This window comes from Scyliorhinus torazame, chromosome 28 (assembly GCF_047496885.1).
Source record: "Scyliorhinus torazame isolate Kashiwa2021f chromosome 28, sScyTor2.1, whole genome shotgun sequence".
NCBI classification, from domain to species: Eukaryota; Metazoa; Chordata; class Chondrichthyes; order Carcharhiniformes; family Scyliorhinidae; genus Scyliorhinus; species Scyliorhinus torazame.
In genome coordinates this window covers 11556028-11574128 of record NC_092734.1, presented here as the reverse complement: position 1 = coordinate 11574128, position 18101 = coordinate 11556028, and the positions used below count along the sequence as shown (strand labels likewise).

The window sequence follows — 18101 nt, the reverse complement described above, 5'->3', positions numbered from 1 at the left end:
GGAATGACCCCGTTGCATAAAAGTTCAGGGCCACCGTAACCTTGACGGACACGGGGAGAGGGTGTCCCCCGCCAGTGCCACGCGGTGACAGGTGTGCCAGCAGGTGGCAGATGTGTGCCACGGTTTCCCGGCTCATCCGGAGTCTCCTCCTGCATTCCCGGTCCGTGAGGTCCTGGTATGACTGGCCCTCGGGTGCCTCCGTTGCCGTGGGGCCGCGACGTCCTCCTCCCCCTCCTCGTCCTGTCGGTCAGGTGTCCCTCCAGCCTGGGCGGCTGCCGCCTGCCCCTCTGCGGCAGCCTGCGCCGCCTCTCTGGCACGCTCCTCCTCCTCCTCCTCCTCCTCCTCCTCCTCATCCAGGGCAACATAAACATGAGCGGCTGCCACCACGGCGGCCAACATAGCTGGATGATCTGAAAACATGACGGCCTGGTGGGGGGGAGGGGAACGACGACATGTCATCATTGCCCATGTCCCCTCCTCCCCCCAGCCAGGTGGCATGGACCGCATGGGACCAACTGTTGGAGGCTTGCACCTGGCCAGGTGGACCAACTCACTTGCCCTCCCATCCCCCTCCTCGGCACGGACCCCCCCCCCCCAACCTCCACCCCAGCACGGACCCCCCCCCAACCTCCACCCCGGCACGGACCCCCCCCCCCAACCTCCACCCCGGCACGGACCCCCCCTCCCAACCTCCACCCCAGCACGGACCCCCCCCCCCAAACTCCACCCCAGCACGGACCCCCCCCCCAACCCCCAACCTCCACCCCAGCACGGCACGGACCCACCCCCAATCTCCACCCCGGCACGGCACGGACCCCCCCCCAACCTCCACCCCGGCACGGACCCCCCCCCAACCTCCACCCCGGCACGGACCCCCCCAACCTCCACCCCAGCACGGACCCCCCCCCCAACCTCCACCCCAGCACGGACCCCCCCCCAACCTCCACCCCAGCACGGAGCCCCCCCAACCCCCAACCTCCACACCGGCACGGCACGGACCCCCCCAACCTCCACCCCGGCACGGACCCCCCCTCCCAACCTCCACCCCAGCACGGACCCCCCCCCCCAAACTCCACCCCAGCACGGACCCCCCCCCCAACCCCCAACCTCCACCCCAGCACGGCACGGACCCACCCCCAATCTCCACCCCGGCACGGCACGGACCCCCCCCCAACCTCCACCCCGGCACGGACCCCCCCCCAACCTCCACCCCGGCACGGACCCCCCCAACCTCCACCCCAGCACGGACCCCCCCCCCAACCTCCACCCCAGCACGGACCCCCCCCCAACCTCCACCCCAGCACGGAGCCCCCCCAACCCCCAACCTCCACACCGGCACGGCACGGACCCCCCCAACCTCCACCCCGGCACGGCACAGACCCCCCCCAACCTCCACCCCGGCACGGACCCCCCCCCTAACCTCCACCCCAGCACGGACCCCCCCCCAACCTCCATCCCGGCACGGCACGGACCCCCGCCCCCAACCTCCACCCCGGCACGGACCCCCCATCCCCCTCCTCCACCCCGGCACGGACCCCCCCCACCCCCCTCCCCGGCACGGACCCCCCCATCCCCCTCCCCGGCACGGGCCCCCCCACCTCCACCCCGGCACGGACCCACCCCCCAACCTCCACCCCGGCACGGACCCCCCCCCCTAACCTCCACCCCGGCACGGACCCCCCCCAGCCTCCACCCCGGCACGGACCCCCCATCCCCCTCCCCAGCACGGACCCCCCCCCAACCTCCACCCCGGAACGGACCCCCCCCCCAACCTCCACCCCGGCACGGAGCCCCCATCCTCCTCCCCGGCACGGACTCCCCCCCCAACCTCCACCCCGGCACGGACCCCCCCCCCAACCTCCACCCCGGCACAGACCCCCCCATCCCCCTCCCCGGCACGGACCCCCCCCCCCAACCTCCACCCCGGAACGGACCCCCCATCCCCCTCCCCGGCACGGAATCCCCCCCCAACCTCCACCCCGGCACGGACCCCCCGCCCAACCTCCACCCCGGCACGGACCCCCCATCCTCCACCCCGGCACGGACCCCCCATCCCCATCCTCCACCCCGGCACGGACTCCCCCCCATCCCCCTCCCCGGCACGGACCCCCCCATCCCCCTCCCCGGCACGGACACCCCCATCCCCCTCCCCGGCACGGACCCCCCCCATCCCCCTCCCCGGCACGGACCACCCCCACCCCCTCCCCGGCACGGACCCCCCCCCCATCCCCCCTCCCCGGCACGGACCCCCTCCCGGCATTCCCCCGGAGCCCAGCCTACTCTAACCACCACCCCCCCCCCCCCCCCGCCGCACACACACACACACAAGCCGAGACACACCTCTCCTCACGCATTCAGACTGCGGCCACGCCATCGCCTGCCCAGAGCCAACCCCCCAGGCCGTCACTCACCTCCACGCTGGTCGGCGTGAACCTGGAGCACAGGTTCATGCCGATGAAAAGGAGGTTTGATTCACGTCGACGTGAACGGTCATCACGTCGACGGGACTTCGGCCCATCCGGAAGGGAGAATATCGGCAGGCCGAAAATCGGCTGCCTTGCGCAGACCCGTGACATTCTCCGCGGTAGCGGCGACATTAACGCCCCGCCGACTTTTCTCCCTTCGGAGACTTCGGCAACCGGCGGGGGCGGGATTCACGGCGGCCAACGGCCATTCTCCGACCCTCTGGGGGGTCGGAGAATGACGCCCCAGGTGTCGGCTGTCGGAGAACCTCGCCCATGGTATTGGATACGAATCTTTTTTAAAAAATAAATTTAGAGTACCCAATTCATTTTTTCCAATTAAGGGGCAATTTAGCGTGGCCAATCCACCTCTCTGCACATCTTTGGGCTGTGGGGGCGAAACCCACGCAAACACGGGGAGAATGTGCAAACTCCACACGGACAGTGACCCAGAGCCGGGATCGAACCCGGGACCTCGGCGCCGTGAGGCCACAGGGCTAACCCACTGCGCCACCATGCTGCCCTGATGCGAATCTTTAGCGCAGTAAAACACATCAGTGTTTCACACTGTTGCGATCAGAGGCTGAGCAGCAGAGGGAGCAGAGTTAGGGTGATTGTCTGACACTACAGGCATCGAGGTAAGTTTAGTGGTGACTTCTGAAGCTGTAACAAGGCAGCGAAGCTTCGAGGGAATTCCCAGCTTGAGGCCATGATGCTAACATCATACATTATAAATGGAAGATGTTTTACCTCTACAGTTTCCAATTTGATATAACCTGCGCGTTACCTAGTGACAGTATAAGCCTGTTTACATGGAAACCTCACTTATCATTAGTTTATTATTCCTGTGCACTTTATGTTGTCAGTTACTCAACTTGTTTAACCATCTCTCCAATAGCCATGACCTTTTTAACTTCATTGCTCACAACATCAAAATATTCATTGGCCACTTAGCACAACAGCCACCATTGTGCACAGCTGGTTTAGCACAGTGGGCTAAACAGCTGGCTTGTATGCAGGACAAGGCCAGCAGCGCGGGTTCAATTCCCGTACCGACCTCCCTGAACAGGTGCCGGAATGTGGCGACTAGGGGCTTTTCATAGTAACTTCACTGTAGCCTACTTGTGACAATAAGCAATTATTATTATTATTACATTACGAATCTCAGTTGGATGTGTTCTTAGTTCTAACTCAGAAGGCTTTGGGTTTGAGCCTTCCCCAGAACCCGGGTGAATTAGCATGTCAGATAAACAGGCCTCTTCTGTGATTCCAAGGCCGCCTCACACATTTGTACTATCATCCTTATTGTTATCCATTTTGATCAGGTTTTTCGTGGATTAGGTAAGAATTCTTCCATGAGTCATGCTGTTTTCAAAATTTGGACTTGGTTATTGCTGCAGAGTCGCTGGCAATTTCCACCTTGACTGTTCAATGTCGGTGTCTCTGCCAAGTGTGTACAGCTGAGGCAGTGGGAAGGTGCGACAGGAAAACGCTCAGGAGTTTGAGCATTCTTACACTGAGCTTAAGACGGAACTGGAACCTTGTTGGGTTGTTCAACATCCTTAAGAGCCGGAGCCGGCCATCTGGCCTCTCGAGCTCGCTCCGCCAGTCAATAAGATCATGGCTGATCTTTTTGTGGACTCAGCTCCACTTACCGGACCGCTCACCGTAACCCTTAATCCCTTTATTGTTCAAAAATATCTTAAAAACATTCAACCAGGTTGCCTCAGCCGCGTCACTGGGCAGGGAATTCCATAGATTCAAAACTCTTTGGGTGAAGAAGTTCCTCTTCAACTCAGTCCTAAATCTGCTCCCCCTTATTTTGAGGCTATGCCCCCCTAGTTCTGGTTTCATCCGCCAATGGAAACACCCTTCCTGCTTCTATCTTAACTATTCCCTTCGTAATTTTATATGTTTCTATCAGATCCCCCCTCATTCTTATAAATTCCAACGAGTATAATCCCAGTCTACTCAATCTCTCCACATAAGCCAATCCTCTCAACTCCGGAATCAACCGAGTGAATCTCCTCTGCACCCCCTCCAGTGTCAGTACATCCTTTCTCAGGTAAGGAGACCAAAACTGTACACAGTAATCCAGGTGTGGCCTCACCAGCACCCTACAGAGCTGACAAGGGCACTGACAAGCTAAACTCTGGGAAATTATTTGCCCCGGGCCCAGGAATGGCAAAAAAGCAAGTGAGATCTGAAATAACCAGTTCACACTGAACGTGATGATCGCTTCCCGGCCTTTCAGCTAATATCAAGCTTCAGATCGAGCCCAAGATGAGGCGGTGCCTTGTCTTGTCAGCTTGGACGTTGTGTGACCCTCTTGTGGAAACCATGGATTGGCTTCAGTATGGTTTTGAGCTGGTTTGTGAAACAAGCAATGAGCTGGATTAAGGATTTGCCCCATCCACTCTGCACATTAGCTTCGTAACTTTAAAGATGGGATTCAAAAAAAATGTTTAAAAAGAACACGACGAATGCATCAAATAGGGATATAATGGTGGCTGATAACATCAAGATTTTTGAAGAGGCATTTGTGTAATAAATACCACACAGAATATATAGTGAACGCTTCATTCTGTTTTTGTACTTTCCAACCAGTCAGATAGACAAAAATGGTCTTTGCTGCTGCTTCCAATATTCCTGTGAATTAGAATAAAGTTTCAATTGTCTTTCATCTTGAAATTTCTCAAGTAGCTTCACCCAACGAGATCCCTTTTTGGAGGGCTGTGAATGTGTCACGTGAGTAAGTGTGGCAGTTGCCCGGTGTCAGCGACAGGGCAGCACGGTAGCCTTGTGGATAGCACAATTGCTTCACAGCTCCAGGGTCCCAGGTTCGATGCCGGCTTGGGTCACTGTCTGTGCGGAGTCTGCACATCCTCCCCGTGTGTGCGTGGGTTTCCTCCGGGTGCTCCGGTTTCCTCCCACAGTCCAAAGATGTGCAGGTTAGGTGGATTGGCCATGCTAAATTGCCCTTAGTGTCCCAAATTGCCCTTAGTGTTGGGTGGGGTCGCTGGATTATGGGGATAGGGTGGAGGTGTTGACCTTGGGTAGGGTGCTCTTTCCAAGAGCCGCTGCAGGCTCGATGGGCCGAATGGCCTCCTTCTGCACTGTAAATTCTATCTATGATAATCCTGCAAACAACTGTGAGGCGAACAGAGGACAATAAAGCCCTTCCATTTGAGGATAGATTTTGGCAAAAAGACCACACTTTGCCCCAGCCCAAGAGACAGCCACGCCCAGCAAGGATGCCACTTGCCAGCAGTGTTCTTGAGCCAACCAGGCGTTTCACGATGGCGAGAACCGGGCCCGGGTACGACCGATTCTGGCCCACACAGGGGGCCAGCACGGTGCTGGAGCGGTTCACGCCGCTCCAGCCTCCTTTCCCGGTGCCAAATGGGCACCGCGCCAACCTGCGCTTGCGTGGGGGACTTCTTTAGCACGCCGGCCCCGACTCAACATGGCGTCGGTGTTCAGGGACCAGCTGTGCCAGAAAGTAGGACCGGGGTGGGGGAGAGGCCGGCCCGCCGATCGGTGGGCCCCGATCGTGGGCAAGACACCATCGATCGGAGCCCCCCCCCCCCCCGGTGAAGGAGTCCCCTTCCCCCCCTCACAGGCCGCCTGCCGAGCGTTCCTGCAGAGTTCCCGCCGGCAGTGACCAGGGGTGAGCGGCGCCGGTGGGACTCTGTCGTATCGGCGCGGCCGTTCGGCCCATCCGGGCCGGGGAATCGGCGGCCCCGCCGATTCCAGCAGCCGGCGCAAATGGCGCCGATTCTCCGCACTTCGGAGAATCGCGCGCGGGCGTCGGGGCGCGGTTGCGGCGATTTTCCGGCCCGGCGCGGGGCTCGGAGAATCGCCCCCCTTATATATTCCATATCTCAGAGCTATGCAGAGATGACACTGGTTTCTGTAAGAGGCTTTATTCACAATGCTTTACAATGCCTGTTCCATGCTTACTGTTCTAGCTTCAGTGTATTTACTTTACTCCGAGTCCACATCCAGGCTTAACTAACCAGGCACAAGGAACAGCAATGATAAACTGATTCGTGTAATCAAACACAGAATGATTGAACACTACAGGAGGTTCTCTTTGCTCTCGCTCTGGTCATAAGTTCAGAGACTCTGCTAGTTCTTAGAAGAATCATAGAATCCCTACAGTGCAGAAGGAGGCCATTCGGCCCATCGAGTCTGCACCGACCCCCTGAACCCATGGTTCATGAATTTACTGTATAAACTCAGTTTGCTGTTGTGAAAACTACACATCCAACTTACCTGCTGGCAATGAGGTGATTGAATAGTAAAAGCAAGGCTTGTCCAAGTGACAGATTATTTCCAATCCATATATTATTTTCAAAAATCACATGCGAGTTAGAGCCCAGACAAAGCAGAAGAGGCTGAAATGTAGTCCTAGCACATTCAACAACAGAACGCACACTTTAGCAAGAGGACATTCTGCCTTTAGAAATCACTGCTTGCCAGGTAAATCTCCCAGGTAGACATGACAGGCAACGCTTGAAATGCATTGACAAATACCTTCTTACCTTATAGCAATAGTCGGACAGGTAGAGGACACTGACATTGTGTTGACTCAAGGGGTTATGCAGAATAACCAAAGCTTGATTGATCTCTAGTTCTTTGGCTACCGGGAAGTAAAAGAAAACAAAATGTCACTTTGCCTTTTGTTACATTTTCCATTTTCTCCCATTGATGTCAGAACTCAACCTTCAGCTGGGGGGGAGTCTCATGTCCTGCTCACTGTCATGTGAGAGTACCTTTAAGAAATGGGTGTTTATAAATGGGTGTGTATATAAATATCTGTAGTGAGAGTACCTTTAAGAAATGGGTGTTTACTACTGCCGTGATGTCGGAGAGTGGGTGGAGCTGGGCTGTCTGTCAGCTTTTTACTTTCGTTTTTGAGCAGGCTGCAGGGTGCGTTTTTGTTTCGTTTTCAGTGTTGGAGCTGAAGCCAGACAGAGCAGGTGCACTGTTGATCTCTCTGCCATGAAGGACTATCTCTTGATCATTTGGTGAATTCAGAATTATAAATGTTCTCAGTAGTGAATGTAAACCTAATGTGCTTCTGTTAAAAGGTGTTGTAAGTCGTATGGATGTTAAAAGGAAAGCTTAAAAGATTACCTAGTGTTGTATTCTTTGGGGGTTGTATTTGAATTAATGGTTGCTAACATGTTCACTGTATGTTTTAGAAAGGTTAACTTGAGTTCAAAGAATAAACATTGTTTTGCTTTAAAAAAATACTTTTCCATTTCTGCTGTCCCACACCTGTAGAGTGGGCCGTGTGCTCCCCATACCACAATCTATTAAAAGTTGTGGGTCAGGTGAGCTCCATGATACACTTTGGGGTTCTCTAAACCCTGGCCCATAACATCACAAATTCTTCCGGACTGACAACGTGCACAATTCAAGCTGAAAATTGTACTCTTTTTATTCCCCTCCTCCCTTAGCCCAAGGTGGCCCAGTCTTGCTTCAGTATGTAAAGATATTCGACTCCGATACCCCAGTGCGATCTCAGTTCCAAATAAAATGAGAAGATTCTGGAAATACTGGGAATATGCGGCAGGTCCATTAGCATTCTGAAAGACGAAAGGAGGTGGGCCGGAATTCTCCACTCACCATCACTGCAATCGGGAATCCGAATCGTGCAGAGAAAGGAGAGTTGGCCCAAAAACGGGATCAGTGCCGGGTGCCAGACACGTTGCCATTCTCCACTCTCCTGTCGTCAGCCATAGTGCTCCTCGGCCCATGCCGACAGGAAAATGCAGATTCTTGATTAGCATACATCAGGACATCAAAGGAGCTAAGTGCTTTTCCTGTGAGAAAAGAAGAAACAACCAAGCTCCTTTGATGTGGTCAGGAAATGTCAACCATAGCAAGAGTGTTTATAAACATTGTGGTTAGCACCAAAGCAGGGTACTTGAGATGCATTCAAGCGTGAAGGGAAAGATAAATAAACAATCCACCAAGCAGCTGTGTCTGAACCATTAAACTGTCAATCATATGCGAGTGAAAGGTACAGGAAGCCTTTTCAAGTGTTGTGGTTTTTTGAGGAACCGCTGATACTAGTAACATTTGCTTCTTTAAAGCTTTTTATCTGAGGGAACAGATGCTAGGAAAGGGAAAGTGTTTGTGCACTGATTCTTCACTGAACTTCCCGGACTGCTCTTCAGCTATCAGGCAAAACAATTCAGGCTGAGGAAGCCACATCGGAATTTAAAAACTCAGACCAGGAAGATGCTGCTGAGCAGAGGGCTGTCTGAGATCACCATATTAAGAAGTCTTATAATAATATAATAATCTTTTATTATCACAAGTTGAAGTTACTGTGAAAAGCCCCCAGTAGCCACATTCCAGCGCCTGTTCGGGTAAGTCGGTACGGGAATTGAACCCACGCTGCTGGCCTTATTCTGCATTACAAACCAGCTGTCCAGCCCACTAAGCTTAACCAGCCCTTACAATGCCAGGTTAAAGTCCAACAGGTTTGTTTTGAATCACTAGCTTTCGGAGCACTGCTCCTTCCTCAGGTGAATGAAGAGGTGGGTTCCAGAAACATTTATATAGACAAAGTCAAAGATGCAAGATGATACTTTGAATGCGAGTCTTTGCAGGTAATTAAGTCTTTACAGGTCCAGACGGTGCAACTGGGGAGAGGGATAATCACAGGTTAAAGAGGTGTGAATTGTCTCAAGCCAGGACAGTTGGTAGGATTTCACAAGCCCAGGCCAGATGGTGGGGGGTGAGTGTAATGCGACATGAATCCAAGGTCCCGGTTGAGGCCGCACTCATGTGTACGGAACTTGGCTATAAGTTTCTGCTCGGCAATTTTGCGTTGTCGCGCTTCCTGAAGGCCGCCTTGGAGAACGCTTACCCGGAGATCAGAGGCTGAATGCCCTTGACTGCTGAAGTGTTCCCCGACTGGAAGGGAACATTCCTGCCTGGTGATTGTCGCGCGATGTCCATTCATCCGTTGTCGCAGCGTCAGCATGGTCTCGCCAATGTATCACGTTTCGGGACATCCTTTCCTGCAGTGTATGAGGTAGACAACGTTGGCCGAGTTGCACGAGTATGTACCACGTATCTGGTGGGTGGTGGTGCCACGTGTAATGGTGGTACCCATGTCGATGATCTGGCACATCTTGCAGAGATTGCCATGGCAGGGTTGTGTGGTGTCGTGGTCGCTGTTCTGAAGTTTCTGGAACCTACCTCTTCGTTCAGCTGAGGAAGGAGCTGTGCTCCGAAAGCTAGTGATTTGAAACAAACCTGTTGGACTTTAACCTGGTGTTGCAAGACTTCTTACTGTGCTCACCCCAGCCCAAAGCCGGCATCTCCACATCATGAGATATCCATGCCAAGGATAATCTTCAGGTTGCCCAGGGCTGGAAGGGGGTGACCAGATACGGGACCCACATCCCAGGGTCAACCTCTTACTCACAGCCCAAGCCCACCCAACCCCCAGGACCCCTGTGGGATCCCCCCCCTCTGAAGCCTGGCAGCGGCAGTGGGACACATGACCAATGGCCTGACCCCCTTGACCCCTCCTTGGGGTCACCGTGCCGCCCGTGTGTTTCACTGCCAGGGTGCAGGTGCCATGCTGCTGGGGGCAGTGCACCAATGGCAATGCCAGGAGGTGGGGACTGAAGGGGGCGACTTGGGACTGAGGGGGTTGGGCTATTGTCAGGGCTGATGGGGAGTGGATAATCGGGGGGTTGTGGGGTGGGTCGGGGGGTGATAGAAGTGTGGGCTGATGGGATTGGGTGGGGTGGAGTGTCGGGTCACCCTTATGCAAGCGTGGTGTGAGGGGTTAGTCCCGTGGTGAGGAGGACGGCTCAAAATGGCAGCCCGATACCAGGAGCCCGATGGAAGTCAGCGAGTCTTCCACCCTGTATAAATTTGCATGGTTAAGGACTGAGAATCGCAACAGGGCTCCAGTCCTAATGCCAGCACAGACCACTCCCGATTCTCTGCTGGCGGAAGCACTTGGGCTCCAGAACGAACAATCCCGGCCATGTTTTTTTTCCAGAACTGTCAACTGGACAATAAATGAGAACCTATCATGGACTCTTGTGTGTATAGGGGTACAGAGGGTATGTGCAAGCAGGAAGACGCTGGATGTTACTTTGTGTTTTAATTATGCAGTCAAATAAAGGCTGGTGTGATTTCTCAAAGACTGTGGACATTATTTGACACACTGTTGGGACGTGAGAGGTGAAAGCTGAATTTTGTTTTGTTTTATGATACCTTTGACAAAGTGCCAGAGCTTCAAGGCAGGCCTTCCGCCCAGCAGCCTCCTAACTCTGTCCAGAGTCTCCCACCTCAGCTCCCATTTTCACCCATCCTCCGGACTGAAATTCTGGGGTACCCAGGCCAGGTTGGAGGAGCAGGAGCCATCCTGACTCTGAGATTCTGACCAGCTAGCAAAACTCCAGACCTTAGTCTTTCTCACTACTGCACTAATTTCTTTACCCCAGACATTCCTCTCCCTGGGACCCCTCTCTCTCTCTTGTTCCAAGCAATTGCTCTCGGCTCCACATAACCTTTCTCCCAATAGCAATACTTTTGTAAACTTTGTTTGGTTCATGGAGGTGCAAATTATTTAAACCCATTTCCCCTGTAAACAGCAGAACATTGTACAGCAATTCTAAATTCTCTCACGCCAGCAGCAATGGTACTGTACCCATGGTGAGGCAAAGGAGCTGCTTCAGCCTTTAGTGTTAACATTTTTCTCAAGCTTAACTTGGCAGCAATGCTAGAGAGGCCCATTAAGCACATGAGTATAGTACTGATGTTCATTCCAGATGCCAGTGATACTGGAGCCAATCATTACTCAGTTTTACCTTTATTTACGGCGTGAAACATTATAAGCAGATATCTCTTAACTCAACTGCACCACAGTTTCAGGCAGTGACACTTTTTTATACGCACAGTGAAATGTTCATTAATACCCTCCACCGGCCCATCATATAATTGAGCACAACTGATGTACAATTAACACTGAGGGTGTGTTACACAATTAACACTGAGGGTGTGTTACAAGCAAGAGTTGCTATCTTTTGGTGAGGCATTGTTTGCCTACTCAAGTGGATGAAAGAACCCATGACCATTTAATGAGGAGTTGGGGTGCCCGAGACAACATTTAGCCCTCAACCCAACAAAAACAGATTAAGCGTTCATTTATTTCATTGCTGCATATAAAATTAGCTATAGGATTCGCCAGCAAAACAAAATTGCCCCGTGGCAGTAATTCAATGTCTGAAACCACTCCAGGACATCATGAAGATGTAAAAGACGTTGTTTCATATGTCCCAAAACTCCCATGATGGATGTAAATGGTAAAATATTGGGACATGATTTTCTTTTTACAAAACCTCCATCATATCACACTGCTTTATGTACAAACATCTTACGTACAAGCAGTCCAAAGATGTGCAGGATAGGTGGATTATCCATACTAAAATTGGCCCTTAGTGTCCAAAGATGTTCAGGTTAGAAGGATTGGCCTTGTTTGATATGCGGGGTTACAGGAACCATGGACTTAAGTAGAGTGTTCTTTGGAGGGTCAATGTAGACTCAATGGGCCAAATGGCCTCCTTCTGTACTGTAGGGATTTTAATATGGATTCTGATATGGATTTCATGAGATGATTGATTGATTGATTGATTGATTGATTGTCACATATACCGAAGTACAGTGAAAAGCATTTTTCTGCGGCCAAGGGAACGTACACATTACGTACACAGTAGACAAAAGAATAAATGATAAATAGTGATTGGTTACAGTGTGGAACAAGGGGCCAAACAAAGCAAATACACGAGCAAGAGCAGCATAGGGCGTTGTGAATAGTGTTCTTACAGGAAACAGATCAGTCCGAGGGAGAGCCGTTGAGGAGTCTAGTAGCTGTGGGGAAGAAGCTGTTCCTATGGAAGGGGCTATATAAATGAAAATTCTTTCTTCTTTCTTTAAGTTGCCAATGAGCTGAGAACACTATGCCGAGGTCCCTGCAGCCACTAGTAATTGCTTACAATTATTTCTACCACCAGTTCTGTTTAACAGTAGATTAGATCGAGAGCAGTACAGCACAGTTAAACTGTTCTTCGCTGGAAAACAGTGCATGTCACAGGAAGCTCTACACAAGGAGGAAAAAGCACAGCACATTAAAAAATAGTAAGAAGTCTTACAACACCAGGTTAAAGTCCTACAGTTTTGTTTCGAATCACTAGCTTTCGGAGCGCAGCTCCTTCCTCAGGTGAAATAAGACTTCTTACTATGCCCACCCCAGTCCAACATCGGCATCTCCACATCATGGCTACCATTAAAAAATACAGATTAAAAATAAAATCCATTATCGCAGTCCACTTTTTGGTGTCCAACTAACTAGTAAATCCATGAATTATTTGTTTTAATCTGTAGTTATTACTCCTCACCAGTAAATCATTTATCAATACAGCTGATTTTTCTTCATCGAGGAAATTTTTATTAGACACTCTATCCTTGTCAAGTGTATTTCTAATTAATGTTTGCCATTTCTCCTGGAGGGCTGCCAGTGCTACCCTCACAAGAATCAGACTGATCACTCATTCCAGCCCAGTTACTATAACAAGTCGAATGATTTTTTTTTTTTTGCTTGATGTCAGATTAATGTTTGAGTCACATTCCACAAAGATTCAACTCGTTTCTAATCTCCCATCAGTAGTATGCTGCCATAGAGTTGACTCTATGGAAACATACCCAATGCCGTTCAATCACTTGGCAGTGCAGAGCTTCAGTAACTGTTTGCCTCTCTGCAATCCAAGGAAGGTGTTCACATACCTGTCCTCTGGGTCGTGCCTTTTCTTAGCTGTTGCTCTGAGCTGCAGAGCTCTTTTTCTCCCTGGCTACTTAGCGAATACTAACTAGCCTTCAGCATGGCCAAGGCAGGCAGGAAACCTGGCGGCACTGATGACCAAGTTCAATGCTGCGTCCCAGGCAAGATCAACACCAACATTTTAATCCAGACCCCGAGGTAAAACACGAAAACAGTAGCTGACAGCAGTAGTGGTTGCAATCTTTACTTCAGGAATCCTTATATATTTCTTACCCAGAGACATTCCCTGGCTACACATCACAACGAAGAACACCATGCAGACTACAGCCATTTGAATCTCCATGGTTGAAAACTGCATGAGAATCTGAACTTTGGTCTATGCTTGCAGAGTTCAGAGATATATGTAGATATAATCTTAGTCAATTGCTTTATACTAGCACAATAAATTTAATATTAAAATTAATAGAAAACCAGTGCTATCACCCAGTGCATAAATTAATGCACATAACTACAGGACATCTACAGCCCTTAACACTGCAAATATTTTTGGTTTGAGTTGGGTGTTAGTTGTTAAACTGTTTATCGTTTAGAGGGTTAAGTTGTTTTGTTTTGTTGGCATGTTGCCCTTCTTTCTTTGTATTATTTTCCTTTTTGGAGTGTTTTGTAAAATTATTGAAAAACTTTGAATAAATACATTTAAAATAAAAAACACTGCAAATATTCTGTCCACCTCAGTCATGTTTTACATTGAGACAATATTTGACTGATTGATATTTCAGTTGCCTGAAAATTGCCCAGAGTGAGTTGACGAATACATTTTTATTGTGCACAAGTTGGCGGAAGTGTGGATAGAAACTTGCTCCACTGTGTAGCCCACTGGCCAGGAGCTGATACTACTCTCCCTACAGCCAACAGTCTACATGTATTTCACAATGATTGCATGAACAGTTTCAATGCTAACTAACCCTTGTCATAAAAAAAAGATTAAAAATGTTAACAGTAAATTGGAAACAAAGTTCACGCCAGACATTTGGAAATTAAGCTCCAACCGTCCTGTGGAAGTGCAGGTGGCAGAAAACAAAATCTTAAAATATTGAAATAAATCCTGGGAGAAACCCGAGAGGCTTGAGGAGATGCCCCTTGGCATTTCTTAAACTTGATTCAGTTGTCAGATCGAAATTGCACGAACCAAGTCACAAGTGACTTACTCTGCCTGTGGCCATGGATCCCCCCTTCTTGTCTTCCTCAATCTCTATGCAGCCTTCGACACAGTCAACCGCACCATCTTCTTCTAATCTGTTATTCAGCTCAGTAGGGCCACTCCTCACTTGAGTCCACTCTGACCTATCTGATCATAGCCAGATAATCTACCGCTGTGATTTAATCTCCCACCTCTGCATCATTACTCCTAGATGTTCCAAAGAACTTCACAGCCAAAACATTTTTTTGAAAGGCTCAGTTTTATGCAGGCAAGCATAACCAAAAAAAAGGTGGTTGAGAAATGAGCTTATTGAAACATGCAAGGTTGTAAATAGTATGAGGGAAGTAATCAGGAACAGATGTCAGGAAATTTCTTTCCGCACAATGACCAGACAGATGCCTAGAGTAGTACTGGTGAAAATCAGTTTAAGAAACAATTGAATGCCATAAAGGGCAAGATGAAGTATTATAATCCCAGAACGGACACCAACAGTGGCTATGATACTGGACCAAAATGCCAATATTTTAGTTTATTTGGAAGACTGTGCGGAAAGATTGATTCGATCCAGGAGTGATTGCACGAAGAAATAGCACTTTGGTATTTTAAAACAAACTTTATTATGATTACAATATTAAACTTTTAAACTTCACTCACCAAAAGAACAGTAAACAATAATAATAACAATAATAATCTTTATTGTCACAAGTAGGCTTACATTAACACTGCAATGAAGTTACTGTGAAAAGCCCCTTGTCGCCACTTTCCGGCGCCTGGTCGGGTACACAGAGGGAGAATTCAGAATGTCCAATTCACCTAACAGCACGTCTTTCAGGACTTGTGGGAGGAAACCGGAGCACCCGGAGGAAACCCACGCAGACATGGATAGAACGTGCAGGCTCCGCACAGACAGTGAGCCAAGCCGGGAATCGAACCTGGGAACCTGGTGCTGTGAAGCAACAGTGCTAACCACTGTGCTATCATGCCACCCAGTTGAGCCAATCTTTACACATTTATCGAGCTACAGATTGCAAACATACAGCAACGAAAACAGAAAATACTAGGAAAATTTGGCACATCTGGCAGCATCTGTGCAGAAAGAAACAGGGTTAGATTTCAAGTCCATGTGACTCTTTTTCAGGGAAAACATGCAGCTTCTATTCCAACAACCAGTTTCTGGCTGTTCCTATTTAGAGGGACATTCATAAATCCCCAGTTACTGCCCACCACCTTCATACAATCAATCGTTAGCCCCCATTTAAAGTACGTTCAAATCCATAGAATCCCTACAATGCAAGTGGAGGCCATTCAGCCCATCAGGTCTGCACCGGCCCTCTGAAAGAGCACCCTACTTAAGCCCACTCCCCCGCCCTATATCCGTAACCCTGTGCATTGATCATGGCCAATCCACCTAACCTGCACATCTTTGGGTTGTGGGAGCAAATCTGGAACACCCGGGGAAAACCCACGCAGATACGGGTAGAACATACAGAGAAACATACATAGAAAATAGCAGCAGGCATTCAGTTCTTGTCTGAGCCTGCTCTGCCATTCATTATGATCATCAAGTTCAATAACCTGATCCCGCCTTTCCTCCATATCCTTTGATCCCGATATCCATCTCCTTCTTGAAAATACACAATGTTTTGGTCTCCACTACTTTCAGTGGTAACGAATTCCACAGATTCATCAATTTCTCCTCACCTCAGCCCTAAAAGGTTTGCCCCTTATCTTCAAACTATGACCCCCAGTTCTGGACTCCCCCACCATCGGGAACATTCTTTCTGAACCTACAAGGTCTAATCCTGTTAGAATTTTCTATGAGATCCCCCCTCACTCCTTTAAACTCCAATAAATATAATCCCAACGGGTTTAGTCGCTCCTCATATGACAGACCGTACAAACTCCACACATACCCAGGGGCAGAATTGAACCCGGGTTTCTGGCACTGTGAGGCAGCTCTGCTAACCACTGTGCAACCATGTCACCCATTCACTGAAAGTGCATTGTTGTTTTTGCGCTGTTGGGAACTGACCCAAACAGTACTACCTCCAGTCTTGGTTTTGATGCGATTATGATCATGTGCCAAGAGCCATGTTGTAAATGGGCACTTTCCCAACCCCTCACTCTCTCCTATCTGCTGTTTCCCTCTCCCTCCCGTTCGCTACTTCCTTCTCCCAACAGTCTCACTGAATTCCTCCTCGCTGCTTCCCTCTACAAGCCCTTCTGCGACCAAGGGCTCAGGGGAGGGACAGCAATAGGGGCAGTGAGTGGGAGAGAAGCAGCAAGTGGGAGGTAAGTAGAAAGAGTAGTAAATTATTACGAGCAGTAAGTTAGTAAGAGGATTCTTGGGCCAGTTTGGTTCAAGGAAACCAACAAGTTTTTAAATGTAAAAATGACAGCTCATGGATGCATTTGGAATAAGAGTACCCTCCAGTTGCCAGGTCAGAGTGACCAAAACCTCTATGTTTGTTCATTATAAGTGGCACATTTAGTGGCCCATCAAGCCTGCACTGTCAAAATACTGCTCTAAATCAACACTAATCGCACCTCCCAACACTTGGACCATGGCCTTGAGTGGTATGGTATCTCAAGTGCTCATCCAAGTACATTTTAAAGGTTGTGACGTTTCCTGCCCCAACTACCCGCCCAGGCAGTGCATTCCAGATTTCTACCACATTCTGCGCGAAAGATACTTTTCCCCAAATCACACAATGCGCTTTCCAGCCAGTGACGTACTTTTGAAGTATAGTCGCTGTTGTAATACAGGAAAATGGGCACCAATGTGTGCACAACAAGCTCCAAACAACATCAGTGTGTTTGTTAATGAACAGACAGCGGGGAGGCAGTGGCATAGAGGTATTGACACTGGACTGGTAATATAGCGACCCAGGGTACTGCTTTGGGAACCCGGGTTCGAGGATTGTATTGAAGAGTGGGGGAGGGAAAGAGGTTCTGTTGCTAGGGGAAATGGTACATGGTTGGAGGAAGCCCATGAGTGGCGGGGAGAGAGCAGACGGGCAGAATGGCCATTCGGCCCATCTTGACCGCGAGATGCGGTCGACATTGTTCTTTGGAGTCGGATTCCTGCCCATTTGGGAGGAATACAAAAACTTGCACCCTCCCCAGCTCCTTCAGCACATCACAGGTGACAACAACGTGGACATATCCAAAATGTGCATCAGCGCCTGGGTGTAGCTTAGACCCGACTTGAGTACTTTACTCAGCAACCGGGGATTTGGAATGAAGCCTTCGCCTGACCGTTGGTTGAGGCGGTTAGAATTGCTGGGCGGTGATGTCATTGTCCGGATGACGTCACCCTAACGGTGACATCACTTCGGCGGTGACGTCACTTCGACCGTGATGTCGTTGTCCGGGTGACATCATCGTTGAAGTGACGTCATCGCCGAAGTGATGTCACTGTTAGGGCGACGTCATCGTTAGGGCGACGTCATTGTCAGGGTGATGTCACTGGTCTCCGTGACGTCATGTCATTCGACGGCGTCATCGGTCAGATGGCGTCGCGGGTCACCTATGGAGGGGGAGGAGCGCCCGAAGCCGTCGAGCGGCGGGGATGATATCAGACGTCGGACACGGGGGAAGATCTTGGGTGTCGGAC

General features: G+C 50.3%; 1 protein-coding gene across 1 annotated transcript in view; it reads right to left on the bottom strand.

Annotated features, from left to right (window-relative positions):
• The window catches only part of LOC140403524 (heparan-alpha-glucosaminide N-acetyltransferase), a 358411-nt gene extending 344792 nt beyond the window's left edge, over window positions 1–13619 (bottom strand). Inside the window, exons 1-2 of the mRNA XM_072491483.1 lie at window positions 13558–13619; window positions 7010–7107 (exon numbers count right to left, since the gene is read on the bottom strand). Coding sequence (XP_072347584.1) covers window positions 7010–7107; window positions 13558–13615 — 156 coding nt within the window. The 5' untranslated portion in view covers window positions 13616–13619. The remainder of the gene's footprint in view (window positions 1–7009; window positions 7108–13557) is intronic.
• Window positions 13620–18101: the final 4482 nt, after the last annotated feature.